Genomic DNA, 26872 nt, shown 5'->3' with positions numbered 1-26872 from the left:
GCAAATAGAAACAAAGTATTCTTCGCTGGGAGGACTAAATAATATAAAAATGCAGTAACCAAAGGAATTTAAGACTCTAATGAAATGCCAATACAATTCGTGCTATTTTTCATAATGATACACTATTCAAATGAAACATACAGAAAGAGGATACAACACCGTCCAGAAACAGCCCCAAATCCAAGGATTTAGTACAAGAGTACTGATTCTGAACAATGGAATTTGAATAATCAGATAATTAAAAATATAATTTTTATTTTATGGGTGAGGGGGTTTGATTAACAATGCACTTGTCACAATGAGCGGTGAGTAATGCATAGACCTGCTGAGTCATCATACTGTACATTACATTGTACTATGAGACCAACACCACTGTATGCTAATTACCTTGAATTGAGAAAAATAAATAAAAAGTTTTAAAAATTCATGACTAATCATTTGTGGGGAGAAAAGTCACACTCTTTCCCCTGATAATTCACTAATCCTGATTACATCAGGATTAAAACCCTGAAATGTTAGGGGCACCTGGCTTACTGGGAGGGGCATGTGACTCTTGGGGTTGTGATTTCGAGCCCCATTTGGGTGTAGAGATTACTTGGAAAAAAAAAACTTAAAAAAATTTTTTTTTTTTTTACCTGAAAAGTAAAAAAAACAAAAGCCTAAACTTAGGTACTCAAATGTGAGTCTACAACCATCTCTGATCTCGGCACCAGGAAAACCTTTCAAGATATGCTAACAGCCAGAAACCGTAACGGTAACCCTGATAAGCTAACCACATTGAAATTTTCTATTTCTGTAATTCAATCAAAAATTTGTAGAATTTAAAGACAAATGACAACTTCTGGGAAAACATACGAAACCTAACAAGAAAAGACTGAAGTCCTCATTATATTATACATCAGTACAAAAGACTGGCATCCTAATAGAAAATCTGGCAAAGGATAATACAGAAAAGTGGCCAAATATAAGAAAAAATACAAAAGTATATAACTTTCTCAATAATTTTGAAATATGTAAGAAAAAACCCGTGAAGTTTTTTTTTTTAACGTTTATTTATTTTTGAGACAGAGAGAGACAGAGCATGAATGGGGGAGGGTCAGAGAGAGGGAGACACAGAATCGGAAGCAGGCTCCAGGCTCTGAGCCATCAGCACAGAGCCTGACGCGGGGCTCGAACTCACGGACCGTGAGATCATGACCTGAGCCGAAGTCGGCCGCTTAACCGACTGAGCCACCCAGGCGCCCCCCCTTGAAGTTTTTTAACAAATCCCATTCTGGCCTACCAACTCAACAAAGATAAAACTGTAACACTCTAATGCAGAATGACACCTACTGAAAAAACACACCATTTTAATCGTATATTGTTTCCCCAAAGGTCTTGAGAAGTGTGACCCTTTCATATATAGCCAAGGAAAGATATGAAATAGTTGTGCGAAGACACAGCTTAAAAATTTCTGCAGCAGTATTTAGAATAACAAACAACTAGGGGCGCCTGAGTGGCTCAGTTCAGCGTCCGACTTCGGCTCAGGTCATGATCTCGCAAGTCTGAGCGTTCAAACCCTACTGAAAGCACAGAGCCTGAAGCCTGTTTCAGATTCTGTGTCTCCCTCTCTCTGCCCCTCCCCCATTCATGCTCTATCTCGGTCTCTCTCAAAAATAAACATTTTTTAAAAATTAGAAAAAGAGAATAACAAAAAACTAAAAAATCACAAGCAGGCAAAAATAGAAAGTCAGTTAATGTCTAGTGGCTAAATTCATTATACATGAAGGTGCATCGACCTGGAAACACGCCTGCAAATGCCTACGGAGCAGATGAAAAGCAGAAGTGCCATAGTATTTCATTTCCATAAAAATGTAGCGGGATATATACTCACAGAACAATTTTTTCCCTTTATGAATGAACGATGGGTAATTAATTCTCCACTTTCCTAGTCTGTACTTTATTTTTAACATATCAAACAAGGACATAATCTTCCAATAAGAAACGCATTTACAACAGTATCAATGGTAGAGTTCTTCAAACGTGGAGTTATTTCACTGAACATTTAAAAAAATAGGCATAATACAATGGGATTTCAAAGTCACCAGGAAGTGAAATATCAAGCCACTGGGGATAAGCTATGTGTCTCAAAGTTATGTGTACAAACAGAAAAAGTGACATATACGCCTCCTTTGGGAATGTGTGTGTGTGTGTGTGTGTGTGTGGACACACACACACACACACACACACACACACACATACATCCACCATATATATATGTATGTGCATATATATATATGTATGTACATACATACATATACATACATACATACACACACATATACACACATACATCAAGGGAGAAAAAAAATCAGATCTGGAATCTTTTCCTGAATATTCCAAAATGTTTCGCTAGGCAAAAAATATTAGGCAACTGACAGAATGGGAGAAGATATTTGCAAGTGATATATCGGATAAAGGGTTAGTATCCAAAGTTTATAAAGAACTTGCCAAACTTAACACCTAAAAACATAATTTGAAGTGAAGAAATGGGCAGAAGACATGAATAGACACTTTTCCAAAGAAAACATCCAGATGGGTACCAGACACATGAAAAGATGCTCAATATCACTCATCATCAGGGAAATACAAATCAAAACAACTATGAGATACCACCTCACACCTGTCAGAATGGCTACAATGAACAACTCAGGAAACAACAGATGTTGGCGAGGATGCGGAGAAAGGGGAACCCTCTTGCACTGTTGGTGGGAATGCAAACTAGTGCAGCCACTCTGGAAAACAGTATGGAAGGTTCTCAAAAAAATTAAAAATAGAACTACCCTACGACCCAGCAAATGCACTACTAGGAATTTATCCAAAGGATGCAAAAATGCTGATTTGAAGGGGCACATGCACCCCAATGTTTATAGCAGTGCTATCAAAAATAGGCAAATTATGCAAAGGGCCCAAATGTCCATCAACTGATGAAGGGATAAAGAAGATATGGTATGTGTTTGTATACACACACACACACACACACACACACACACACACACAATGGAACACTACTCGGCGGTGAAGAAGAATGAAATCTCGCCATTTGCAATAATGTGGATGGAAGTGGAGGGTGTTATGCTAAGCAAAATAAGTCAGAGAGAGACAGATATTGTAGGATTTCACTTATATGTGGAATTTGAGAAACAAAACAGATGAACATAGGGGAAGGGAAGGAAACATAAGATAAAAACAGAGAGGAAGGCAAACCATGAGACTCTTAAATACAGAGAACAAACTGAGGGTTCCTGGTGGGTGTTGGGTGGGAGAATGGGCTAAATGGGGGATGGACATTAAGGAGGGCACTTGCTGGGATGAGCACTGGGTGTTATATGTAAGTGATGAATCACTGGGTTCTACTCCTAAAGTCAAGGTTACACTGTAACCTTGAATAGGGAGGGGGGGAGAATCTTTACTATATTTAAAACTAGAGTAAAAAGCTCTTCTTAGAAGAAAACCATCATGGACTTAACACCCAAGATCATGCAAGGGCAGGGGGAGGATGGGGGGGAGGGAGGAGTTGTTACCTAACATTCAGAAATAAGCCTTCAAACTGCTACAGAAAGAAAGAGCACTGGTTGCTCAACCACAAATCCCCATGTTCAAAGGTGGCAGCAGGGTTGCCCATGGACAGTTGTTTCCTAAGCTTGATTTCTGTGAAGTCACAATTCTCCAGGACTGGGTGCACCAGCCGCGGTCTCAGTACTGACTCAAACAACGGCGGCCTTCCATTGGTTTTGAAACAGCTTTCCTGAGATGGAATCCATACACCATCCGACCCACCCATTTGAAGCACTCGATTCACGGGTTGCTCATGTATTCCCAGAGCTGCGCGACCATGACCAAGGTCACTTGGAGAACCTTCCCCCCGCCCCGCACTTCTGGCCATCGCCACCTCACGGTACCACAACTACCCCCCACGCCGGACCTACTAATCTACTTTCCGTCCCTACAGGTTTCCTTTTTCTGCACTTACGTATAAATGGAACCATACAGCATGTAACCTTTTATAACTGGCTTCTGCCACTTAGCGTAATGTCTTCAAGGTTTATCCATATCGTAACACGTGTCAGTATTTCATTTTGGTTTGAGATGGGGCACAAGTCCACTAGTCCACCCAGACCACATTTTGTGTGCCCATTCACCCACTGGGGCACATGTGGGTTATTTCTGCCTTTTGGGTATTACACATTCATGTCGTTATGTGCTACAAACATTCACGGGCGAGTTTTATGGACGTGGGCTTTCATCGCTGTCAGGGATATACCTGGGAGTCCAGTTTACTGTAACTTCTGCACTGACATGTTTGAGGACCTGCCAGGATCTTTTTCCAAAGTGGCCGTATCATCTTACTCTCCCACCAACAGCGCATGACGGCTCCAAGCTCTCCACACCTTCATTAACACTTATTAGTATCTGACTTGGGGATTCTGGCCATCCTAGTGGATGTGTGGGGTGGGGCCTCACTGTGGTTTGAAGTCTTCAATTTGTAAACCAAGAAGAACTGGAATGTGACGGATTGATAAGCCGTCAAAGCAATAGCTAACGACCCCGAAGAAAATGTATTTTTTTCCAGACGGAAAAGCCTGAGACCGTTATATCCTTAACAACACTCCTGAATAAACTGCTTTCCGGTTATTAACAGGCAAGCCACAAAATAAAGTGGGTTCCACTGACAAATATCAGGGGAATGCTAAGTTTAGAAAAGCTGTTTCTTCACCGAGATTTTTCTCAGCATTTTTAATTAGTGTGTTAACATACATGATGTATCTAAACCCTTAAAATAGCATACAGTGACTCCCAGCCATTGGGTCCCAGAACGCTTTTTTGACAAACTACCCATAACATGTCATCCAGATGCAAAATTTTTAAAAAGCCACTCTACACAGTCTCCCAGTTTTCTGAACAAGATGAGTGTTCAGAACATGGCCTTCACTGAAAACGATACACAGACTGACAACAGCGAAAACGACAGAGCAGGCAACTCCAAGGGAGCATCCTTCCAAAGAAACATGAAAAAATAAAGCAAAAAAATAACCAACCTTGTCAGAATTCTGGAGTTAAAGAATCAAAAGTTTATAGGAACCAGGGGTGCCTGGGTAGCCCAGTCAGGTAAGCATCCAACCTCAGCTCAGGAATGATCTCACAGTTCGTGAGTCCGAGCCCCATGTCGGGCTCCATGCTGACAGCTCAGAGCCTGGAGCCTGCTTCAGATTCTGGGTCTCCCTCTCTCTCTGCCCCCCACCCCTGCTCATGCTCTGTCTCTCTCTCTCTCTCTCTCTCTCTCTCTCTCTCTCTCTCTCTATCTCTCTCTGCCCCTCCCCAACTTATGCTCTCTCTTTCTCAAAATAAATAAATAAACATATTTTTAAAAAGTTTATAGCAACCAAGCAAACAATGAATCAAGAAAATCCAACTTAAAAATGATAAGAAACCTCTGCAGCATTTCTACTTGACCTTGCCCCTGTCCTTGCTCCGGCTCAAAAGCTGTCTTACAGACGGCAGATCCCCGGTATCAGACCCTAGACTCGGGGTCCAGAGAGAAGAGGAAGCAGAGCAGACCTTAATCAAGAAGAAGGGAGTTGGTCTGTTCCAACCTGTCCGGGGAGCGATGGAGAATGGGCCGTGGGGCCTGCCTTTGTCCTGCCCAACTGGGGACTCACTCACGGCATAACATCAGAGGACGCGCCTCAAAAACACTGTAAGGCAAACGCGTGACCTGCGGATGGCCGGTGCAGAAGATAAGGACTGAGACATACATGAGACCCCCAGAAATGTGGCAGGAAAAGTAGACAGCAGAGTTTCTTTGGAAAATGAAGCCATTCACACTCCCCTGTGCATGCTGGGAAGTTTAGAAAGCCAGGTGCATGCCCAGTGGGGGACCCGCACTCAGAAAGACCAGAGGACTTAAGCTGTAACCTCTGGCTGCTCTACCGGCCAAGGGCAGGTAAGAAGTGAAAGGGAAAGCAGATATGTGAATGGAGGGGCTGAGCATTGGAGGGGAGCCCCCAGCACAAAAGCCATCTGCAAGGGCTCCAGTAGTTATGTGGGTTTCCTTCCCTTTGTTTTCTTTATGGATTGTTTTTTCTTTTCTTTTTGGATACTGGTATCCGAAAGAAAACAAGCAAAACAAAAAACTAAGGAAAACAAAAAACGAAACTGTCAAAACATTAGCTGAACACAAGCTAGGAAAAGACACATCAGAGACCACATAGGATTTATTATACGGACTTTTTTTAAATTTTTTTAATGTTTATTTATTTTTGATAGAGACAGACAGACAGACAGACAGTGTGAGCAGGGGAGGGGCAGAGAGAGAGGGACACACAGAATCCGAAGCAGGCTCCAGGCTCTGAGCTGTCAGCATGGAGCCCGACATGGGGCTCGGACTCACAAACCACAAGATCATGACCTGAGCCGAAGTCAGACGCTTAACCGACTGAGCCACCCAGGCAGCCCCATTACACAGATGTTAAGACTTTAGAGAAAAAAAAAAAAAAAATCACTAAAGAAACAGCTACGTCTCATAGCAAGGAACAAAACCAACCATGAGGAGAGGGGAAGAATCTGGGTTCCAGAATCACCATGTCATAATATTCAAAATGTCCAGTTTTTCACATACACAAAAATACAAAGCATGCAAAGAAAATGCCTGAAACTAACCACGAGGAACCGATAATCAGACAAATCCAGAATGTGGGACATTCCTGGGAAATGTGTGCATGAAGTACATATTAGGTGATACTATGAAATTCTTGCTAATCATTTAAGGTTTGTGTTTTGGGTGTGGTGATGACATTGTGGTTGTGAAGAAAAGTGCACTTTTTTGGGGAGATTCGCGCAGAAGTGTTTAGAATAAAACTCATCAGCCACGTACTTTCAAATGCTCCAGAGCACATACATACGTGTGTATCTGTATCTATGTTTATGCACATCCAGATGAGGAGACGAGGAGGCTGCAAAAGGTTAGCTATTGGTTTTTGGAAACGTTTGTGCTTCAACTCTACATTTTATACACTTTTCATGATATTAAATAATCTAGAAAGATGGGGCCCCTGGGTGGCTCGGTTGAGTGTCCAACTTCAGCTCAGGTCATGATCTCGCAGTTTGTGGGCTCGAGCCCCACTTCGGGCTTGCTCCCGTCAGCCTGTCAACACAGAGCCTGCTTGGGATCCTCTACCCCCCTCTCTCTGCTCCTTCCCCAAAATAAATAATTATTTTAAAAAATAAATAAATAATCTAAAAAGAAATCACAATTCCTATAGCTCAAAGATAAAATAATAAATCTTAAATAAAAAGACAAGCTATGGGGTGCCTGGGTAGCTCTGTCGGTTTGAGCATCTGACTTTGGCTCAGGTCATGATCTTGCAGTTCATGAGTTCCAGTCCCGTGTGGGGCTGACAGCTCGGAGCCTGGAGCCTGGAGCCTGCTTCGGATTCTGTCTCCCTCTTGCTGTCTGCTCCTCCCCTGTTCACCCTCTATCTCTATCTGTCTCTCAAAAATAAACATTAAAAAACAACAAAAAAAGACAAGATACATTTCTGATACCTGATGTAAAGATGCATCAAGAAAGAGTCAAGCCACCTTAAGGCTTGTAATAAAATTAATGTGGACCACACTCCTGCCCATCTACAGGCCTCACAAGACTCGAGCGGACAGAAGCATTTCATTTAGTCCAGGAAGGATTAAAGGCGGAGAAGTTTATGATCTGCCTGCTGACTCCAGAGCTGAAGAAGCTTAGCAGGAAATGAAAAGCAGTGCAGCTCCTGGGCCTGTGAGCCCTATTTCCACACAAAGACTCAAAGTCTCCTTCTTTCTTAAAAGTCACCTAAGTACAGGGGCGCCTGGATGGCTCAGTTGGTTGAGTGTCCGACTTCAGCTCAGGTCATGATCTCACAGCTTGTGGGTTCGGGCCCCGCGTCAGGCTCTGTGCTGATGGCTCAGAGCCTGGAGCCTGCTTTGGATTCTGTGTCTCCCTGTCTCTCTGCCCCTCCCTGGCTCACGCTCTGTCTCTCTCTCAAAAACAAATAAACATTAAAAAAAAAAAAGTCACCTGAGTACAAACATTCAGCTTCAGCTGTGCTGCAATTACCGTTTTAAAACCTGCATAAATTACACAGGGGCTCCTGGGTGGCTCAGCCAGTTAAGCGTCTGACTTCAACTTAGGTCATGATCTCGCCATTCAGAGTTCAAGCCCCGCATCAGGCTCTGTGCTGACAGCTTGGAGCCTGAAGCCTGCTTCGGATTCTGTGTCTCCCTCTGTCTCTGACCCTCCCCCACTCATTCTCTCTCTCTCTCTCCCTCCCTCCCTCCCTCCCTCTCCTTCTCTCTCTCTCTCAAAAATAAACATTAAAGAAATTTTTAACTATCTTTAAAAAAATTTTTTTTTCATCAGTGTTACACAGCAAAGGTACTCAGTCACCTTAGTGCTGTGACAAGCCCGAAAAATGAAGGTGGCAATTTCTAGTTAATTCTCAGGGCATCATTACTAAATGTGTAAATTATATGAATTCGCAAATGCTCAGTGATTAATATGTTTTATTTCTTACTTTTGAAATTGTTCCATTTATCTCTAATTATCATGATGAATGCAAGATCTTCCAAATGTTCCCAATAATCTGCCTGCCCAGCCAACATCCACAAAGCCCAAACTGCAAATGAAGATATCTTTTTGCACACACACACACACACACACACACACACACACACAAGTCCATAAAGACTGCGGCCAAAGCTGCTAAATGGAATGAGTCAATACTCTGCACACCCACATGCCACCACTTACAAGCAGCATGCTGGTCCCCAAAGAACTACGGCCACATTAAAGAAGACACCAACACCTAGGGCAAGCGCTTCAAACATAGACACTGAATTTTCAATCAAATACAGATGAAAATCCAGCCTGTAGGAACAGTATATGCATACATACTATGCATACATACAGGGATAAGGTGAGTGTGAACCATGTGGATGGCTGGTGTAAGTCTGGCTAGTGTAAGTCCGGCTCCGAGGACAAACAGGATCTAAGTTGGCAAATGCCCAAGACTTCTACCCTTGAATTTGTCAGCGTGCTTCATCCACCTCCAAAGAAGGGACCAACAATATTCAGAACACAGCCTCAGATTCTTCCAGACACTGTGAGCTCTGTTAGGAACTCTGGGAACTCCAGTCTCCCATTTTTCTCCAACTGGAAGAAAAGCATCACTGGGTGGCCCAGGACACTTTCTCCATGTGTTAACGGATGATGTGGACACAAGATCCATAGTATCCCTGACCCTACAATGTTATCTACGTCAGTCAAGAGAGCATAGGGGGTGCTGGAAACAGAGAGGCCTTCTGAGAACCACCTGGGGGTTAGTGGAATAGAGGAAGACAAGGAAACAGGAATTCACTGGGACAATTTCATAGTTCCATGGAGAAGCTAGAACCTGAATTTGGCTCTTAGGGAAGAGGAAAATATTCTAGTATGGTAAAACTGCTGACCAGTGTCAGACCCCTGAGAAGGAGAGCACCAAAGGGCAGGGGATCTCGGGGCAAAGACTACCAAGCAGGAAGATCTGGCCTTCGTACTTACTGCCATGTATGGCCTACACCCGGCATCTCTTGTCTTGGCAATGGAGTCCACCAGCTGTCCACTGATGCCAAAGTCACAGAGCTTAATATTCCCACTCCTGTCCAGAAGAATATTGGAAGGTTTGATATCTGCAAGGGAGAGAGAGAGGTCATTCCGCATACAAGTGAACGGTCAAATGAGCTATATTCTAAAGCATGTTAAGCAAAATTACTGAAAAACTTTAGATAATGCAAGTGACCAAGTCCTTAAAATTCAGGTATTTAAAAGGAGGAAAATGAGGAAAGAATACTCTGAATGCCAATGCTTACAAATGCAGGCTCAGAAATGTTTCACAGTAAATGTAGGCATTCTATAATGCTTTCTTTGTTTATATCAAAAGACTTACATTCATTTACCTGTTTCAAATTCATTACTTACTGGTCAAAATACAAAGAATGAATTTAACCTACAAGAGCAAACCAAGCTACCTTACAGGATGGCAAAGACTATCCACCCACATGCAAACTGTGCAAATTATACAGCCACAATTTAGTTATAAAGTCAAGCTTCATCTAACTTAGAAAAGTATCCAATCCAGTCTACCTCAAAACCACAGCTTTTGGACCAAAGAAGCAAAGACTCAAAATCTGGGTCCAAAATTCACAATGTGACCTGGGGCAAGCTAGTCAACTCTCTCAGCAGCTACAACTTCCTCATCTACCAAACGAAAATAATCATTAATTCACAGGGCTCTGGACGTGAAAACACCGGATGCAGTACCTGAACTTTATTTGTACTCAATAAATGATACGTATCCACTTAGTAATTATTCCTCCTTAAGAGATTTTTCTGACTTTAGCTGACTTCATCAAGTTTCCCCCCGACTAATCCTTTGAGTCATCCTTGAGAAACCAGATTCATTTTCATTTTCACCCCTTCCAAGGTGTGTGTCTGCTGTCCTGTAAATTTGAGAAAGCCAAATGCCTTCCATTTGGTTCTCTGAGTTTTATGGTCTTGCCAAACTAGCCCCTGGATTTTCACCCCTTCCTCACGGACAATGAACTCACTGCCGGAATGTGCTAGACCCACTGTCTGGCCAATTCTCCCCCTTTGCTCACTAATTCTCTATCCCTGTCTCAATGCTTCTATCCATTGCATTATCACTATCAAATCTCAATGAATAAAAAGCAAGGATAAAAAAGATGAGATACAAAAAATATGTCTATAACTCAGAAGGAGAGCTACAGAAAAGTCCAGAAAAGGTCTCTTACCAGCACTGACAAGGCTGACGCCTATCAAACGTCCATCCTAACCAGCCCATCCCTTCTAACGGAATCTACATTTGATTTTATTGAGGCATCTATCCTCCTCTGTGTAGCTCTAACCACACCTTCCAAACTGGGGCCTGACTGGTCCAAACTTATCAGGGTCGTTCCTCGCCAGTAACCAGTTGAGGCAAGGGCATGAGGCAATTCTGGTGAATGAGACAAGAGAAAACACTGGAGAGAGAGAAGGAAGATTTCCCAGCTCCTAAAATAGCCAAACGGGAAGAGAAAGAGCTTCTCCAAGAGGCTGTCACATCCACATGTGACACTGGGGACTTGCTGTGGCAGTTAGCACCCTGAGGACACAGCCAACATATTAAGAAGGGTGGAGTCAAAAGAAGGGAACTTGAACCCTAAACATACTGGGCTTGGAGCCACCCTACCCTTCGACTTGTCAGGACAGAGATGGTGAATTTGCTTGAAGTTTAAGGCAGTTATCAGGATTTTCTGTTACTCATAACCAAAAGCACTCTTAACTACAGCAAAAAAGCTAACTGATCATAATGGATAAGAAAAAAAGAGACTTGGGGCTGGGACTTGGAGCCTGGGTGGCTCAGTCGGTTGAGCGTCCGACTTCAGCTCAGGTCATGATCTCACAATCTGTGGGTTCGAGCCCTGCGTCAGGCTCTGTGCTGACAGCTCAGAGCCTGGAGCCTGCTTCGGATTCTGAGTCTCCCTCTCTCTGCCCCTTCCCCACTCACGCTGTGTGTGTGTCTTTCTTTCTCAAAAGTAAAATTAAAAAAAAAAAAATCAAAGAAAAAAGAGACTGCTATAAACTCATCATTTCATTTATTAATAGGAAAACCGAAGTTATTTTTGAAGATTTTCCCATTCATTCAGCTACTCCTCTCGTTCAGCTACTCCTCTGGCACTGTCTTAGTGCTTCACTGTGATTGGCGAGTATCCTCGAGGTAAGTGTTAAATGCCCTAAAGGGGATACTCTCATAGGCGCAAAATACAGCCAAAAAAAAATATCCCAAAACGAGAACGAGATTAACAAGAACAAAATAATTTTGGTTAGCGACCTAACCCGACATGATTCTAGGCCAAAAGAGGAAATAAGAAGCCTACCTCCTATTATTTTTTAACAAACATTAAGCCACGCAAAATTATTCCTGATAATACAACATATGCTGATGTTCAAGGTTAACTAATTTCAGCGGTCCTGAGTCAACGCCAAATGAAAGTGACTTAAACAAATGCCCCAATTGTTAATTTCTTTAAGCACTAGACATCATGTTTCCTAGAGTGCAAGGTTTTCCACTGTTCTGAATACGACCTTCTACTCTCTGCCCTATTTACTGTTCGGCTGAACCACACAGTGCCATGTACTGTCCTGGATTTGTCCGTGACAAGTTTCGTGAGGAGAGTGACCTTGGCTACTTCTTCAAAGCCACCACCACACGGCCCTGAGTCTAGCATAGTAATAAATAGAGCAACTGTGAAATCTGTTTGCTGAATTAATTTCGTGATTCCCCCCGACTTCCAATAAATCTACATCAAATGTTTACATTCGGACCTGTGTCTAACAAGGCCAAGATCACTGTTCATGCAAATACAAATGCTTTAGATGAATTTCAATGTACAGTAACAATCAAAGCATCTCTCTCTGTTTTCAAAAAAATCTTCTAAAGTAAAGAAGAAACACCTGAAAGGGACAGTAACATGACTTTAAAATGCTCCAGAGGGTCGAGGGGCCTGAGTTGCTCAGTCGGTTTAGCATCTGACTTCGGCTCAGGTCATAATCTCGCAGTTCGTGGGTTTGAGCCCCACATCAGGCTCTATGCTGACAGCTCAGAGCCTGGAGCCTGCTTCAGATTCTGTGTCTCCCTCTCTCTCTGCCTCTCCCCGTCTTGCGCTCTCTCTCTCTCTTGCTCAAAAATAAACATTAAAAAAAAACATTTTTTTTAATGCTCAAGGGGGGCATCTGGGTGGTTCAGTCGGTTGAGCATCCAGCTTCAGTTCAGGTCATGATCTCACAGCTTGTGGGTTCAAGCCCCACGTCGGGCTCTGTGTCTCCCTCTCTCTGCCCCTCCCCTGCTCATGCTCTCTCTCTCTCTCTCTCTCTCTCAAAAATAAACATAAATACATACATACATACATATGTAAAAATAAAATGCTCAAGGTACCATCCTCCAAATCATTTGAATGTCCCCAGGACCATCTTCCTGCTCATTTGTATACACAGAGAAACATTATCTATCAAGCAAATGAATAACTGTTTTTCAAATAAGAGTACTAAGAACTTGCAGGAAAATCTATTTCAATTTCTAAACTCAATATATGAATAAACTAAGCTGAAATTTATAGAATCCCAAAGGAAAAAATACCTTAAATTAATAAAGTTTTAGGGAAAAAATAACAATAGTGTTAGGATACATATGTTTTGCTAAAAACACAAGTATTTCAGGAAAGCTTAGACAGTGACACTGTAATTTTCAATAATGTTTTCCTATTAAGGAAATTTTATAGATTAATTTCTAATCTATAAAAAATAATTCCTACCCACCTCTGTGAATGATTTTCAAGTTTTCTTTTAAGTGGTTTAGTGCTTTCACAGTCTGGGGAGAAAAAGCAAAGATGAGAGAAGTAATATCCTTTTAATCAAAAAGCATGCAGTTTATCACAGCCCCGGAAGCCCTTTATATTCTTTTAGGCTCCATTATTTCAATATTCTGTCCACTTCTTGTGTTAAGTGAAAATGCTACATGATCATTTTAGATCTGAAAACTTACTTGCTTTTACATGCTGGTCCCCAATAATGAAAAGAACCCAATAACTTATAATTTTTCAGTAAGTCATTACAAAGTTGTACATTTCTCACACCTTCAAACTTTTAAGAATGGAAATATTCCATACAAGAGAGTCCATATAGTCTGGTTCCGTTATAACCTCTAATTTAAATTAAGTTTTTCCAAATTTCCTCGGTGTCTACTAATTACTCATTCCCCTTCACTCGGTGCAACGCCTTCAAAGTCATTTTCACAGAGCCAAAGTATCTCTGCTCAACCTCTATCGCAATTTATTCAGAACTGACAATATTGTTTGATCACTGCTCAGAAAACCAGTCATTTCTTCAGGAATATAGGGAACAGGGACTTGAGTTAAAATTTCCACAGTCTCCAACTAAAAGAGGACCAAAGGACAGGCCAACCATTTGCTATCAAAAGGTCAAGTCTCTGCCCCATCAAGCCGCTGGGTGTCAGGAATGCAGAACTTGCAATGTTTGAAGCAGCTAAGCCTCTTGTGTTCATTGGGTTGTTAATGAGCAAGAAGAGATTTAACACCAAGTGATTTTAAATGTTGTGCTTAAGAGGAAGGATGATCACCAAGTCTGGAAACATAGGCAAACATGTAGTAAATGATTTACTAGTGTTTCTATATTACATATACTGCATTATACAATAAAACAATTTTGTCTATGTTTCCCAACTTCACGGCCACCCTGGTACATGGCGGTCAAGAGCAGGATTCTGGGATGGGGCTGCCTGGGCCTTAAATCATTCACCATCTACAACTGTATGAGATTCAGAGCAAATTAACTACTTAACCTCTACAGGCCCCAGATCTGTCATGTGTAAAAAGGGGGCTACCCTATTTACCACAGAGAATTACTACGAAGAGAAAATGTCGAAAGATCTTGGCCTGACACAAAATAAACATTCAATAACCATTAGCTATTATCATTATTCTACTACTGTTGCATTATAACTGCTATGAATACTGGGTTTGGTATACTGGAGAGATGACAAAATTTCATTTATCTTCCCAAAAATAAGTTTCTAGTGTAATTCAGCTTCTTTTTATAAAACCATATGAAAGGGTGTATAACTTAACCTTTAGCTCATAAAATATTTAAATTTATGAATCAATTTAGCTAAATAAATTAAAATATTAACGAGACCCATGGATCTCAAGATTTCGATGATTAGCGTTTCATCTGATTTTTAAAATTCCAATTATACACACACACACCTTTCATGACTAAAATACAGATCAGAAACTGCCCATATATTTTTACATTAACGCTTAAGGATAAAACGGGATGAGTTGGCAGTTAGCAGGTAGACTATTCTGAAAATAGAGGATGCAGGAAAGGAAGAGGCGGGAAATTACTCGCGACCGGAATATCTACCTTACAAATCCCTAGAAAACTTATTTTGCACATTCACTAACCTAAGTCGTGTCGTTAGCTGAGATTCTTACGGGTTTCTGAGAGTCTTACTAATTTTACCCTACTGAAAAGGATTTCGTGGACAACTTTGGTCAGCTGAAAGATTCAGAGCAAGAAAGAAAATGGTGAGGAATTCGCTTTCAAAACGACAAACACATATGTAAAAAAGCACCTGGCCTCTTTTTGGTAGTCTGGTGAAAGTGAATTGACCCAATTAGTAGCAATGCAGGTTACGGAAATTGCTAGGCAAAAATTTAAATAGTTTAGAGTGGGCAGCTCAAAGCGTAAACCACAGGAAATATGCTTTAAGAGTTTCAGTGTAAGGGACTTCAAGGGAACTGCTGTAATTCTGATTAATTCAGAGACAATGGTGAGAATACAACCGATTTAAAAGTAGGAAAAACAACAGGGCTAAAAAGGAGCAGATTTCTTCTGGTCCTACTTACAGCACAATGTATTATGGTTCATTGTGATTTTAATGAACAGAGTATTACAGTTTTTACATAGAATATATTTTGAAAATTGTGTCTCAGGACTTGTATTAGTTACCCCACAGAAGTGACTGTGTCTCTTTTCCTATTACAAATGATTTTCCAGGAAGGTCAAAACCATTCTGTGAAGGACATTCAGATATGGACATTCAAAACCCCAACAGCATCTTTACGGAAGTATAGACAGAATGAACAATTTGAAAACCAGGTACTTACTGCTAAAGTGATTTTGCCTAAAATTTCTTCTGGAATAACATCATCTAATACACTATATACATATTTGTAAAACTTATCAAACGAGGTAGACATGAGTTCCATACAGATCCAACAGTCACCCTATAAAATAACAAATATCTGTTATTCCTTTACATCTCAGGATTAAGTACTATGTTTCCTTTACTTAAAATAGAAATACAATGAGAGAAAAAGCAACTAGCAGTCATTTCTGGTTCCTCCTTAAAGCCCTGGGCAGAAGAGTCCCCTCCTCTGTAAACCCAAACCTATCTGCCCGATGTCCCTGCTCTTAATTGTAAAGACGGGGATGGTCTTACAGGGAAACTTCTGTGCTTTCACAAAGAGTTCCAATTTTCCCATAATTAAACACAGGTATGGAAAATATGTGGGAAACTGTTCGTTGCCGCTAACAAAGAAAATCGAGGACAGTAATCTGGAGGCTCTAGGGTTCGTGGGAGGTCCGCACGAGAACACGCAAGATGTAAGCAGACACCACGGGGATAGCGCTCTAAGAGGACGTGTACCCATGAACGCGGACTACGGAGGGCCTTGCGAGAATGAGAACGGCTACTGGGATGATGACGATTCTGCGTGCTGTTAGGAATTTGTGGACCAGCTGCATCCTGGCAGATTCGCTACCACTAAGCTCCTACCTGGATTGATTACGTAGGAGATTGATGCCCGAGAAGGCAAAACGGCTTGCCCAGAATAACAACGCCCATCAGTGACAGAGCCAGGAACAGAACCCAGTTTACTTAACTCCTGGCTCCCCTCAACACCTAAAAGCAAGGACCCTTCACGTACACACAGGAAGCATACCTACGCTGTGATGGAGACTGAGACACATAACGGTGCCCTCACGACGGGAGGCACCACCTGCCAGAACTTACTTGGCTTCACGGAATTCTTACTTGTAAAACATATTTGACATAGCGAATTTCCACTTACATTTTCTTAAAAACTTTTTTTTTAATGTTTATTTATTTTTGAGAGACAGAGAAAAAGCGTGAGTGGAGGAGGGGCAGAGAGAGAGGGAGACACAGAATCCGAAGCAGGCTCCAGGCTCCGAGCTGTCAGCACAGAGCCGGACGCGGGGCTGGAACTCACGCACTGTGAGATCATGCATGACCTGAGCCTAAGCCGGACGCTCAACCGACGGAGCCCCTCAACCTATACTTTCTTTCTTCTCTCTCTGCGGCTTTTTTTCTTATGGGTGCTCTTACAGACTGCTGTTCACAAAGGGCTGAGTAGCACCCTTTCCCCGAAACAAACGCTCGAATTTATTTTAATCTAAACACACCATCTCAATAGATACACTAAAAAACTTTTTTTATTAGAGAGAGAGATAGCCCACTGAACTCATCTACTTACAAGGAAGGAACCTAACTTCAGCAGCATAGCGAAGTGGAAAGATCACTGAAAGGCCTGACTTCTTATCCAGACTCCCCCACTTGTGCAAGCCTGGGCCCCCCTCTCCGTTCCTCATCTAGGAAACAGGGCTGCCCCGCCATCCTCAGTGACTAGGATATAATCAAATGAGTTGACATATGTAAAGTACAAAATAAAGTGTCCTGGCAGGTGCCAAAAAATGACAGTTACAGAAATGAGAGGAGGAGGAAGAAGCAGGGGAAAAGAGGAAGGCAACCAAGAGAGAAACAGAGACACAGAACAGGGGAAATAAAGGTAGGAAGGAAACTAGAAATGGGGGTGGGGGTGGCCATCAGCTCCAGAGACAGAGAGATCTTGTGCTTGCCAAGCCACATAACCTAATGTAAACTTCTTATCTCTTCGGGCACTTCCTTTTGACCATAACTGAGAATAGGGAGGAGCAGCGGTGAGCTGCATTTAAAAATGTTTAAAAAGGTGGGGGGCGGGGGGGATGGTCTGAGGTGCCCCCAAAAGCAGCAACAGCAACATTACTTTCACGGTCAAGCACGAGACGGGACACTCACATGACTGAAATGCGAAAGTAGAAATTACTAAATATGGATTTACGGAAAAGAAAAGTGAAGGATGATGAAAACCTGAACCACTGAGATCGAGATAAGTGTTCCTAGGGACGAGAACCAGATAAAACCAATGGCATGCTTATATGCCTACAGTACCCACTCAGAAAATAAATTGTTTAAAAAGACACCACTCAAGGGGCGCCTGGGTGGCTCAGTCAGTTAAGCGTCCATCCATCTTCGGCTCAGGTCGTGATCTCGCGGTTTGGGAGTTCGAGTCCCACATTGGGCTCTGGGCTGACAGCTTGGAGCCTGGAGCCTGCTTCAGATTCTGCGTCTCCCTCTCTCTCTGCCCCTCCCCTGCTCACGCTCTCTCTCTCTCTCTCTCTCTCTCTCTCTCTCTCTTCTCAAAAATAAATAAACATTAAAAAATTTTTTTAAAGACACCACTCACAATACAAAAAGTATAAAGCACCTCGTAATGTATCTAACAAAAGAAGCAAAACGTTGACGAAGACACGTATAAAATTTGACTAAGGGACATAACAACTGACCAAAGAGAGACGCAAAGTGGAGCCTGGTCTACTAAACAAAGACTTTTTATAAAGCTGTGAAGCTGTCAAAATAAAAGACAGTGGTGCTGATGCAGGGGGAAAAGTAAACAGACCAATACAACAGATGCAAAAGCCCATGCAACACATGGAAGTATGAAGTATGATAGATGTAGCAGAGCAAAGAGTGGCGAAAGCATGGAATATTCAATGAATGTTGCTGGAACCAGTGGCCTTCCAGATGGAAAAGAGTTAAATGAGATCATTATCTCAGATCACTCACAAATAAAGATACAAAAATCCCAAATGGATTTTTTGGAAAGCAAAGGTTTAAACTTTTTTTTTTAAGTTTATTTATTTATTTACTTAGAGAGAGAGAGAGAGAGAGAGAGAGCGAGCACGCGCGCACACACTTGCAAGAGGGGGAGGGGCAGAGAGAAAGAGAGAGAATCCCAAGCAGACTCACCCTGACAGACGCAGGGCTCAAACTCAAGAAACTCGAGACCATGACATGAGCCAAAGCTGGATGCTTAACCGACTGAGCCACCCAGGTGCCCCTAAAACCTGTCCAGAAGAGGGGCACCTGGGTGACTCAGTCGGTTAAGTGTCCTACTCTCGATTTCGGCTCAGGTCATAATCTCACAGTTTATGAGATCAAGCCCCGCATCGGGCTCTGTGCTGACAGTGCAGAGCCTGCCTGGGATTTTCTCTCTCCCTTTCTCTCTGCCCCTCCCCTGCTCGCTCGCTTGCTCTCGCTCTCTCTCTCTCAAAAATATATAAATAAGCATTAAAAAAAAAAAAAAGATACCACTTCAAACTCACCCAATTGCCAAAACCAAAACATTTAGTAATACGAAATGTTAGCAATGAGGTCTGTGACAATAAATGTCTGTGACAATAAATGGCTTCCCCAACAACTACCCCCTCTTTGTTACATACAATGTGCCCAGCTGAAACTACATTTCTCTGTCTTCTACACAGAGAAGGGCAGCCAACAAGATATCCACAAAAACAGTTGGCTGATGATTCCAGAATGGTCTTTTTGGTTCTTCCCTCTTCTCTTCCTTTGTATGGACATCACAGTTGAACTCTACAAGCCAACTTGAACCACAGGACAATCTTAACAATGTAAACCACAAACTCAGTAAGCCACTAACAGTTTCTAGTACTGACACCTGTATACAATTCCTGACAAGGAAATCTCATTCTTACTAGTAGGAACACAAGTTAGAACAACCACTATGAAGAGAAATGTCACAATAGCCACTAAGGTGGGAATAGTTCATATGATTTAACCTAGCAATTATATTTCTAGGTGTGTGCTGTATGGAATCTGTAATCTAAGTTGTCAAGGAGAAATGCAAAAAGACGTTCATTTTTACACTGTTTTATAACTGCAAAAATTAGAAACAACCTTTGTTGGGGATTATTGAAGAAATGTAAAAAATGGTATATTTAATCATTAGAATACTACATAGCAGTTAAGATAAATTAACCAAATCAGGGGTGCCTAGCTGGCTCAGTTGGTAGAACATGAAACTCTTGTTCTAGGGGTTGTGAGTTCAAGCCCCACATTGGGCATAGAGCCTACTAAAAAAATAAGTAAATAATATAAAGTAATTAATGACCCAAATCTATATATTAAAGATCTATATTTATCTATATGGATGAATCTTGAAAACTATGGTAAATAGAAAATGCTATGAGGGATACATACAAGAAAATTTCATTTATGTAAATTTTAAAAATACATACATCGATACTACATATTATTTAGGGAAAAATACACATTGGAAAGCCTAAATAAAGAAGTTGAAAGAAATATTAACTCAAGACAGTGTTTAAAACTGTACAGTGAGAAGGAGATTAGGATGGGACCCTCAACCATAGCTATACTTTAAAGACAAATAAAGAGTGGGGCGCTTGGGTGGCTCAGTCGATTGAGTGTCCGACTTCAGCTCAGGTCATGATCTCACCGTCCATGAGTTTGAGCCCCGCGTCGGGCTCTGCACTGACAGCTCAGAGCCTGGAGCCTGTTTCAGATTCTGTGTCTCCCTCTCTCTCTGACCCTCCCCCATTCATGCTCTCTCTGTCTCAAAAATAAATAAACGTTAAAAAAAATGTTTTTTAAGACAAATAAAGAGTAAATATGCCCAAGTGCTAATCTGCAGTGTTGGGTACACTATAATTCCTTTGTAATTTTTCAGTATGTTTGAAATATTCCATAGTTTAAAAAAAGCAAGAATTACCTTAAGAGACGAGACAAAGATGAGCATATTAAACCAAAACATGCAAAAAATAGGAAGGAAGAGTGATCATAATAAAAAAAAATTTACATAGAAAATAGAAAAACAGGGACGCCTGGGTGGCTCATTGGTTAAGTGTCCGACTTCAGCTCAGGTCATGATCTCATGGTTTGTGGGTTTGAGCCCCGTGTTGGCATCTCTGCTGACAGCTCAGAGCCCGGAGCCTGCTTCAGATTCTGTGTCTCCTGCTCTCTCTCTGCCCTTTCCCCACTCACACTCTGTCTCTCTCCTCTCTCCAAAATAAACATAAAAAAAAAAAGAAAGAAAATAGTAAAATATAGAAAATTCTAATGACAGAAAATTAATGCAACTGAAAGCTGGCTCCCTGAAAGACTAATAAAACTGATAAATCTCTAGCCAGATTCATCAGGAAAAAATAGAGAAGATGCAAATTATCTATTAAATTGCCAATTAATTTGGCAATTCTGTTGAAAGGGACAAATTTCTTCAGAGAAACAAAACTACCAAATGTCACTCAAGAAGAAATGGATAACTTGAATAGAGCTCTATCTTTGAAAGAAATTGTATTTGTAGTTAAAAATCTTCCCACAAGGAAAATTCTACATTCACATGGCTTCAGGGGTGGATTCTACCAAACATTTCCAGAAGAAATACCAATTCTCTACAAATTCTTCCAGAGAACTGCAGACAGGGACTACTTTCTAGCTCATTTTGTAAGGCTAGCTCAGATACACAGATACAAATCGATATGCTGATTCAAAAGCCAAAAACATTACAAGAAAACTACAGATCAGTATCTCTCAAGAACACAGGTATAAGACATCTAAATAACATTTCAGCAAACTCAATCCAACAACATGTTAAAAAGGTAACACATCATAATCAAGTGGATTTACCCTGGGAATGTAAGGTTGGTTTAACATATGAAAAGCAATCCATGTAACTTAGGATATGAAAAAAAGAATTTCTCTAACACCATACACAATCATCTTAAGGATACAGAAAAAGAATGTGACAAAACTCTAACATCCATTCCTGATTTAAAAAAAAAAATCTCAGCAAATTTGGGGTGCTTGGGTGGCTCAGTTGGTTGAGCATTCGACTTTGGCTCAGGTCATGATCTCATGGTTGGTGGGTTCAAGTCCCACATCGGGCTCAGAGCCTGGAGCCTGCTTCAGATTCTGGGTCTCCTTCTCTTTACCCCTCCCCCTTCATGCTCACTCTCTCTTTCTCTCTCTCTCTCTCTCTCTCTCTCTCAAAATAAACAGACATTAAAAAAAAAAAAAAAGACCTGGGGCACCTGGGTAGCTCAGTAGGTTGAGCAGCCAACTTCAGCTCAGGTCATGATCTCGCAGTCCATGAGCTCGAGCCCCACATCGGGCTCTGTGCTGACAGCTCAGAGTCTGGAGCCTGTCTCACATTCTGTGTCTCCCTCTCTCTCTGACCCTCCCCCGTTCATGCTCTGTCTCTCTCTGTCTCAAAAATAAATAAATGTTAAAAAAAAAAAAAGCCCTCAGCAAATAAGAAACAGAAGGGCACTTCCTCAACTTGATAAAGAACATCTACAAAAAACCTACAGCTAACATCACCCTTCCTGGTGAAACCCTGAGTGGTTCCTCCCTTAGATGAGAAACATTACAAGGATGTCTCCTCTCACTATTTCTATTCAACAGCATACTAGAGGATCTAGCCAGTGCAATAAGGCAAGAAATACAGAAATAAATGCAACCAAACTACAAAGAGGTAAACTCTCTTTGTTCACAGACAACGTGATAATCTACGTGGAAAATGTGAGGGAGTCCACACAAAACTACCAAAACTCACAAGTGAGTTTAACAAAGTTAGGGTAGCCAAGATAAACAAACAAAAATCAACCGCATTTCTTTATATCAATCACAAAACAAGAGGAGACAAATTTCTTTAAAATATCATTTATTGGGGTGCCTGGGTAGCTCAGTCGGATGAGCATCTGACTTTGGCTCAGGTCATGCTCTCATGGTTTGTGAGTTGGAGCCCCACATCGGGCTCTGTACTGACAGCTTGGCGTCTGAAGCCTGCTTCAGATTCTGTGTCTCATTCTCTCCCTGCTCCTCCCCCACTTGTGTTCTGTCTTTGTCTCTCAAAAATAAATAAATGTAAAAAAAAAATTTTTTTTTGAAGATCATTTATTCAGCACCAAAAAATACTAAATACTTAAGGATAAACTAAACAACAAAAAAAGTGATAGGACTATAAAGTGAAACCTACAAATATTGTTGAGAAAAATTAATGTAAATAAATGAAGTAAAATATCAAGCAAATGAGTCATTACACTGGATGTCTTTAAAATATTGATACCCCTCCAACTCACCTACAGATTTAGCGCAATCCCAATACATTTTTTCAAAAAAGTTAACAAATTGGCCCACGTTGAAATTACAAACTTTCACCCTCCCAAAAAAATGCCATTACTAGTATAATGGCTAAGCCACAGATGAGGGAGCAAATATTTGCAATCCTTTATCTGATAACAAACCTGTATCCAGAATACGTATTTTTAAAACTCCCAAAACTCAGAAAGAAACAAAAAAAAACAAGTTTTTTAAAAAATGGATAAAAGTCCAAAGAGAAACTTCATCAGAGGAGACATAAAGTTGGTAAACAATCTTATGAAAGGTTGTTCAACATCATTAGCCGCTAAAGAAACACAAATTTAAAACACAATGAGATTCCAGCATACACCAGCTAGAATGGCTAAAAATTAAAAAGACAGACCATCCCCAGTGGTGGAAAAGATGTGGAAGAAAGAGAACTCTCATACATTACTTTTGAAGGTTGAAAATGGTACAGCTACTTTGGAAAACAGCTTTATAAAGTCAAACATTCATCTACCACATGATCCAGCCACTCCACTGCCAGGTGTTTATTTCCCCAAGGGAAATGAAACCATGGGTCCCCCTCACAGACTTGTACACAGATGCTCACAGCAGCATTATTCGTAACAGACAAAAACCAGAGGCAATCCAAAAGTCCCGCAGCGGGTATAAAGGGGTAAAACAACTATGGTGTATCCCCACAATGGAAGACCACTTCCACTACTCAGCAAAAAAAGAAACCAACTATTGCCACACACCACAACAGGAATTGCAAATAATTCTGCAGAGTGAAGAAAGACAACACGTACCTACTGTAGGACTCTACCTGTGCAAAATTCTAGAAAAGGCACATTCATCTATAGTGGCAGAAAGCTGCACGGTGGCAGAAGGGACATGTGTGTGTTACATACAGGGCACAAGGAAATGTGTGAGTGATGGAAATGTCCATTATCTTTTTTTTTTAAGTTTATTTATTTTGAGAGAAAGAGAGAGCAGGGGAGGGGCAGAGAGAGAGAGAGAGAGAGAGAGAGAGAGAGAGAGAAAATCCCAAGCTATCTCCACACTATCAGTGCAGAGCCCGACATGGGGCTTGACCTCACAAATCCTTAGATCACACACGACCTGAGCCGAAATCAAGAGTCGGACACTTAACCAACAGAGCCACCCAGGCACCCCGGAAATGTCCAGTTATCTTGATTACAGTGATAATCCTACAGGTGAATACACTTGTTCACACATATGAAACTGTGCACTTTAAATATGTGCATTTTAGTGTATGTCCCTTCTATCCCCATAAAGCTGTACTTAAAATTTGCAAGCGAGAAGGAAAGGAAAGAGCATGAGTAGTAGCAGGGGTAGAAAGCGAGAAGATGAAATTCAGCTAATATCACTGCCTTCCATATAATCTGGTGAACTTCTATGGTTACTCAGAAGTGTATGTTCCAGACTAGAATTTCTCCAACCTCAAAAGATACCTGAAGGAAGGACTTCCACTCAGTGAATTGTGAAAATATATATGTTAAAGGACATTTGTTTAAGTGATTCTAGGTTTCAGCGTTAATAAAATAAATGGCAGGTGCGGACCTTTTACGCAAGCTACAGACTAGAAATTACGTTTATTATTCAATGCTGTCAAGCTCTTTGTTTCCCTGTCTACAAAGTATGAAAACGTGTTGAGAAACCCATGCAATTAGGTGTCTTAGTAACATATCTACATCAAATCCAAGTTGTACTTTGGGCTTTTTATTTGAGTTCAGTTCTACCATAGAAAGAAGTGCAAATGGTTGGAGACAATGGCAAAAAACTGAGTTACAGGGTCAAAAGGGTGGTTCAGTTACGTGTCCGACTCCAGCTCAGGTCATGATCTCGCAGTTTGTGAGTTTGAGCCCCACGTCGGGCTCTGTGCTGACGGCTCAGAGCCTAAAGCCTGCTTTGGATTCTGTGCCTTCTTCTCTGAACCCCCACCCTCTCACACTCTGTCTCTCTCTCAAATATAAATAAACATTAAAAAATTTAAAAAACAGAGTTATAAACTTCAGTATGAAATATTATTCACTCACTGTCTGAGTAAAGCTATGGGACTTTCAGAGGCTCAATTATTCCCCCAACGGCAAGATTAATCTCCTCGCAGCAGCTGCAAGAAGAAAATTAATGTCTTGCAAGCTCCTTGATGGATGGTTGACTGAACCAGACCATGAACCAATGTCCTATGGGGGATACAAATTATGAAATGAAATATTCTGGTGGGTTCCTCAAGGTGACGGGAATTAAAAGCGATTTGTCTTCCTCACAGCGGTAGTTAAGTAAGAAATCCAGGGGCGCCTGGGTGGCTCAGTCGGTTGAGCGTCGGACTTCGGCTCAGGTCATGATCTCACAGTCCATGAGTTCGAGCCCCGCGTCTGGCTCTGTGCTGACAGCTCAGAGCCTGAAGCCTGTTTCAGATTCTATTTCTCCCTCTCTCTCTGACCCTCCCCTGTTCGTGCTGTGTCTCTCTCTGTCTCAAAAATAAATAAACATTTAAAAAAAAATTTTTAATAAAAAAAAAAGAAGTCCAGACCGCATCCACTCACTTCTGCTCTTTCCCTTCATAACCCAGAATTCTGGGTCTATTATTGGAATTGAAGGTCACATCACCAAAAAGATCCTAAAAGTGATCACCCTCGAGAGAAAAATGTTCCTCTAAACCTTTATTTAATCTGTTTAAAACGTTAACCTTTGTAACATCAGGAAACACGCTGCCCATGCACTCTTTAAAGGTGAACTTTTTGCTTCTGAATTTCATTTTGTATTATTCAGCAGGTCCCCATTACTTCTTGGCAGTGGGGGCGGAGGGAAGTTGACGATCAGCCTGTTGGGGCAGTTTGGGACTTTATACAACTGAACTGTATCAATGTTAAAAAGTAGATTGCTTTTTTATCTTTAGTTTTTTTTTAATGTTTTAATGTTTATTTATTTTTGAGAGAGACAGAGAGACAGAGCATGAGCAGGGCAGGGGCAGAGGGAGAGGGAGACACAGAATCCGAAGCAGGCTCCAGGCTCTGAGCTGTCGGCACAGAGCCCGACGCGGGGCTGGAACTCACAAACCGTGAAATCATGACCTGAGCCGAAGTCGGTGCTTAACCGACTGAGCCTCCCAGGCGTCCCTTTATTTATTTTTGAAAGAGAGAGAGAGAGAGAGAGAGAGAGAGAGAGAGAGAGAACTAGCAGGGGAGGGGCAGAGAGAGGGAAACACAGACTCCAAAGCAGGCTCCGGGCTCAGGGCTCCAAGCTGTCGGCACAGAACCTGACGCGGGGCTCAAACGCACGAACCATGAGGTCATGACCTGAGCCCAAGTAAGACACTTAACCGACTGGGCCACCAGGTGCCCCAGCAGATTGTTTTTTTTAAATGAAGCTGAAAAGTTCCTCATCCCTGGACCACTTGTTCCATCACAGAAATAACAGTGAGATTTTTGCTCGTGAAGTCTCATCTCTATCACTTCCTGGCTATGTGATGCCCATCAAATCAGTCCTCAAACCTCAGCCTCCTCTCTGGAGAAGGGGGATAATGCCTCTAAGCCCCCTGAGACTGTTACCAAGAGAATACACGTGAAAACTCTAGAATGTTTGATAGATGCTTGTGCTTACAGCTGCATATCTCAACCCCCTGCAACCTTCCTGAGATCCATAAAACTGAATTTTACCCAGCTATTGATAAGAAAAGATGAGCATACTGTTCAGACCCTATTCCAAGCTGTCTGCGTTGTTTCCGATACTTTGCAATCATGGGTATCACTCTGCCTTCTATTCGTAAAATCAGACGTCCACCCTGTGTAGGCTGGGGTTACGCACTGAAGTGTGGCTTGCGGGAACGATGAAACAGTGGCCACAGGAAACAGGCTGGCATGTGCCAGCACTCTGGGCTAAGACTGAGCCGGCAGGAGTCCAGAGCAGCAGTGAAT

General features: G+C 41.6%; 1 protein-coding gene across 3 annotated transcripts in view; it reads right to left on the bottom strand.

Annotated features, from left to right (window-relative positions):
• Positions 1-26872, bottom strand: part of MAP2K4 (mitogen-activated protein kinase kinase 4) — a 137866-nt gene that overhangs the window by 26025 nt on the left and 84969 nt on the right. For all 3 annotated transcript variants that reach the window (XM_027047464.2, XM_027047465.2, XM_053212426.1), the window contains 3 exons: positions 15796-15915; positions 13424-13475; positions 9611-9738 (listed from right to left, as the gene is read on the bottom strand). In XM_027047464.2, coding sequence (XP_026903265.1) covers positions 9611-9738; positions 13424-13475; positions 15796-15915 — 300 coding nt within the window. The remainder of the gene's footprint in view (positions 1-9610; positions 9739-13423; positions 13476-15795; positions 15916-26872) is intronic.

The sequence above is a fragment of the Acinonyx jubatus genome, chromosome E1 (assembly GCF_027475565.1).
Source record: "Acinonyx jubatus isolate Ajub_Pintada_27869175 chromosome E1, VMU_Ajub_asm_v1.0, whole genome shotgun sequence".
Lineage (NCBI taxonomy): Eukaryota > Metazoa > Chordata > Mammalia > Carnivora > Felidae > Acinonyx > Acinonyx jubatus.
This window is presented reverse-complemented; position numbering and strand designations above follow the sequence as displayed.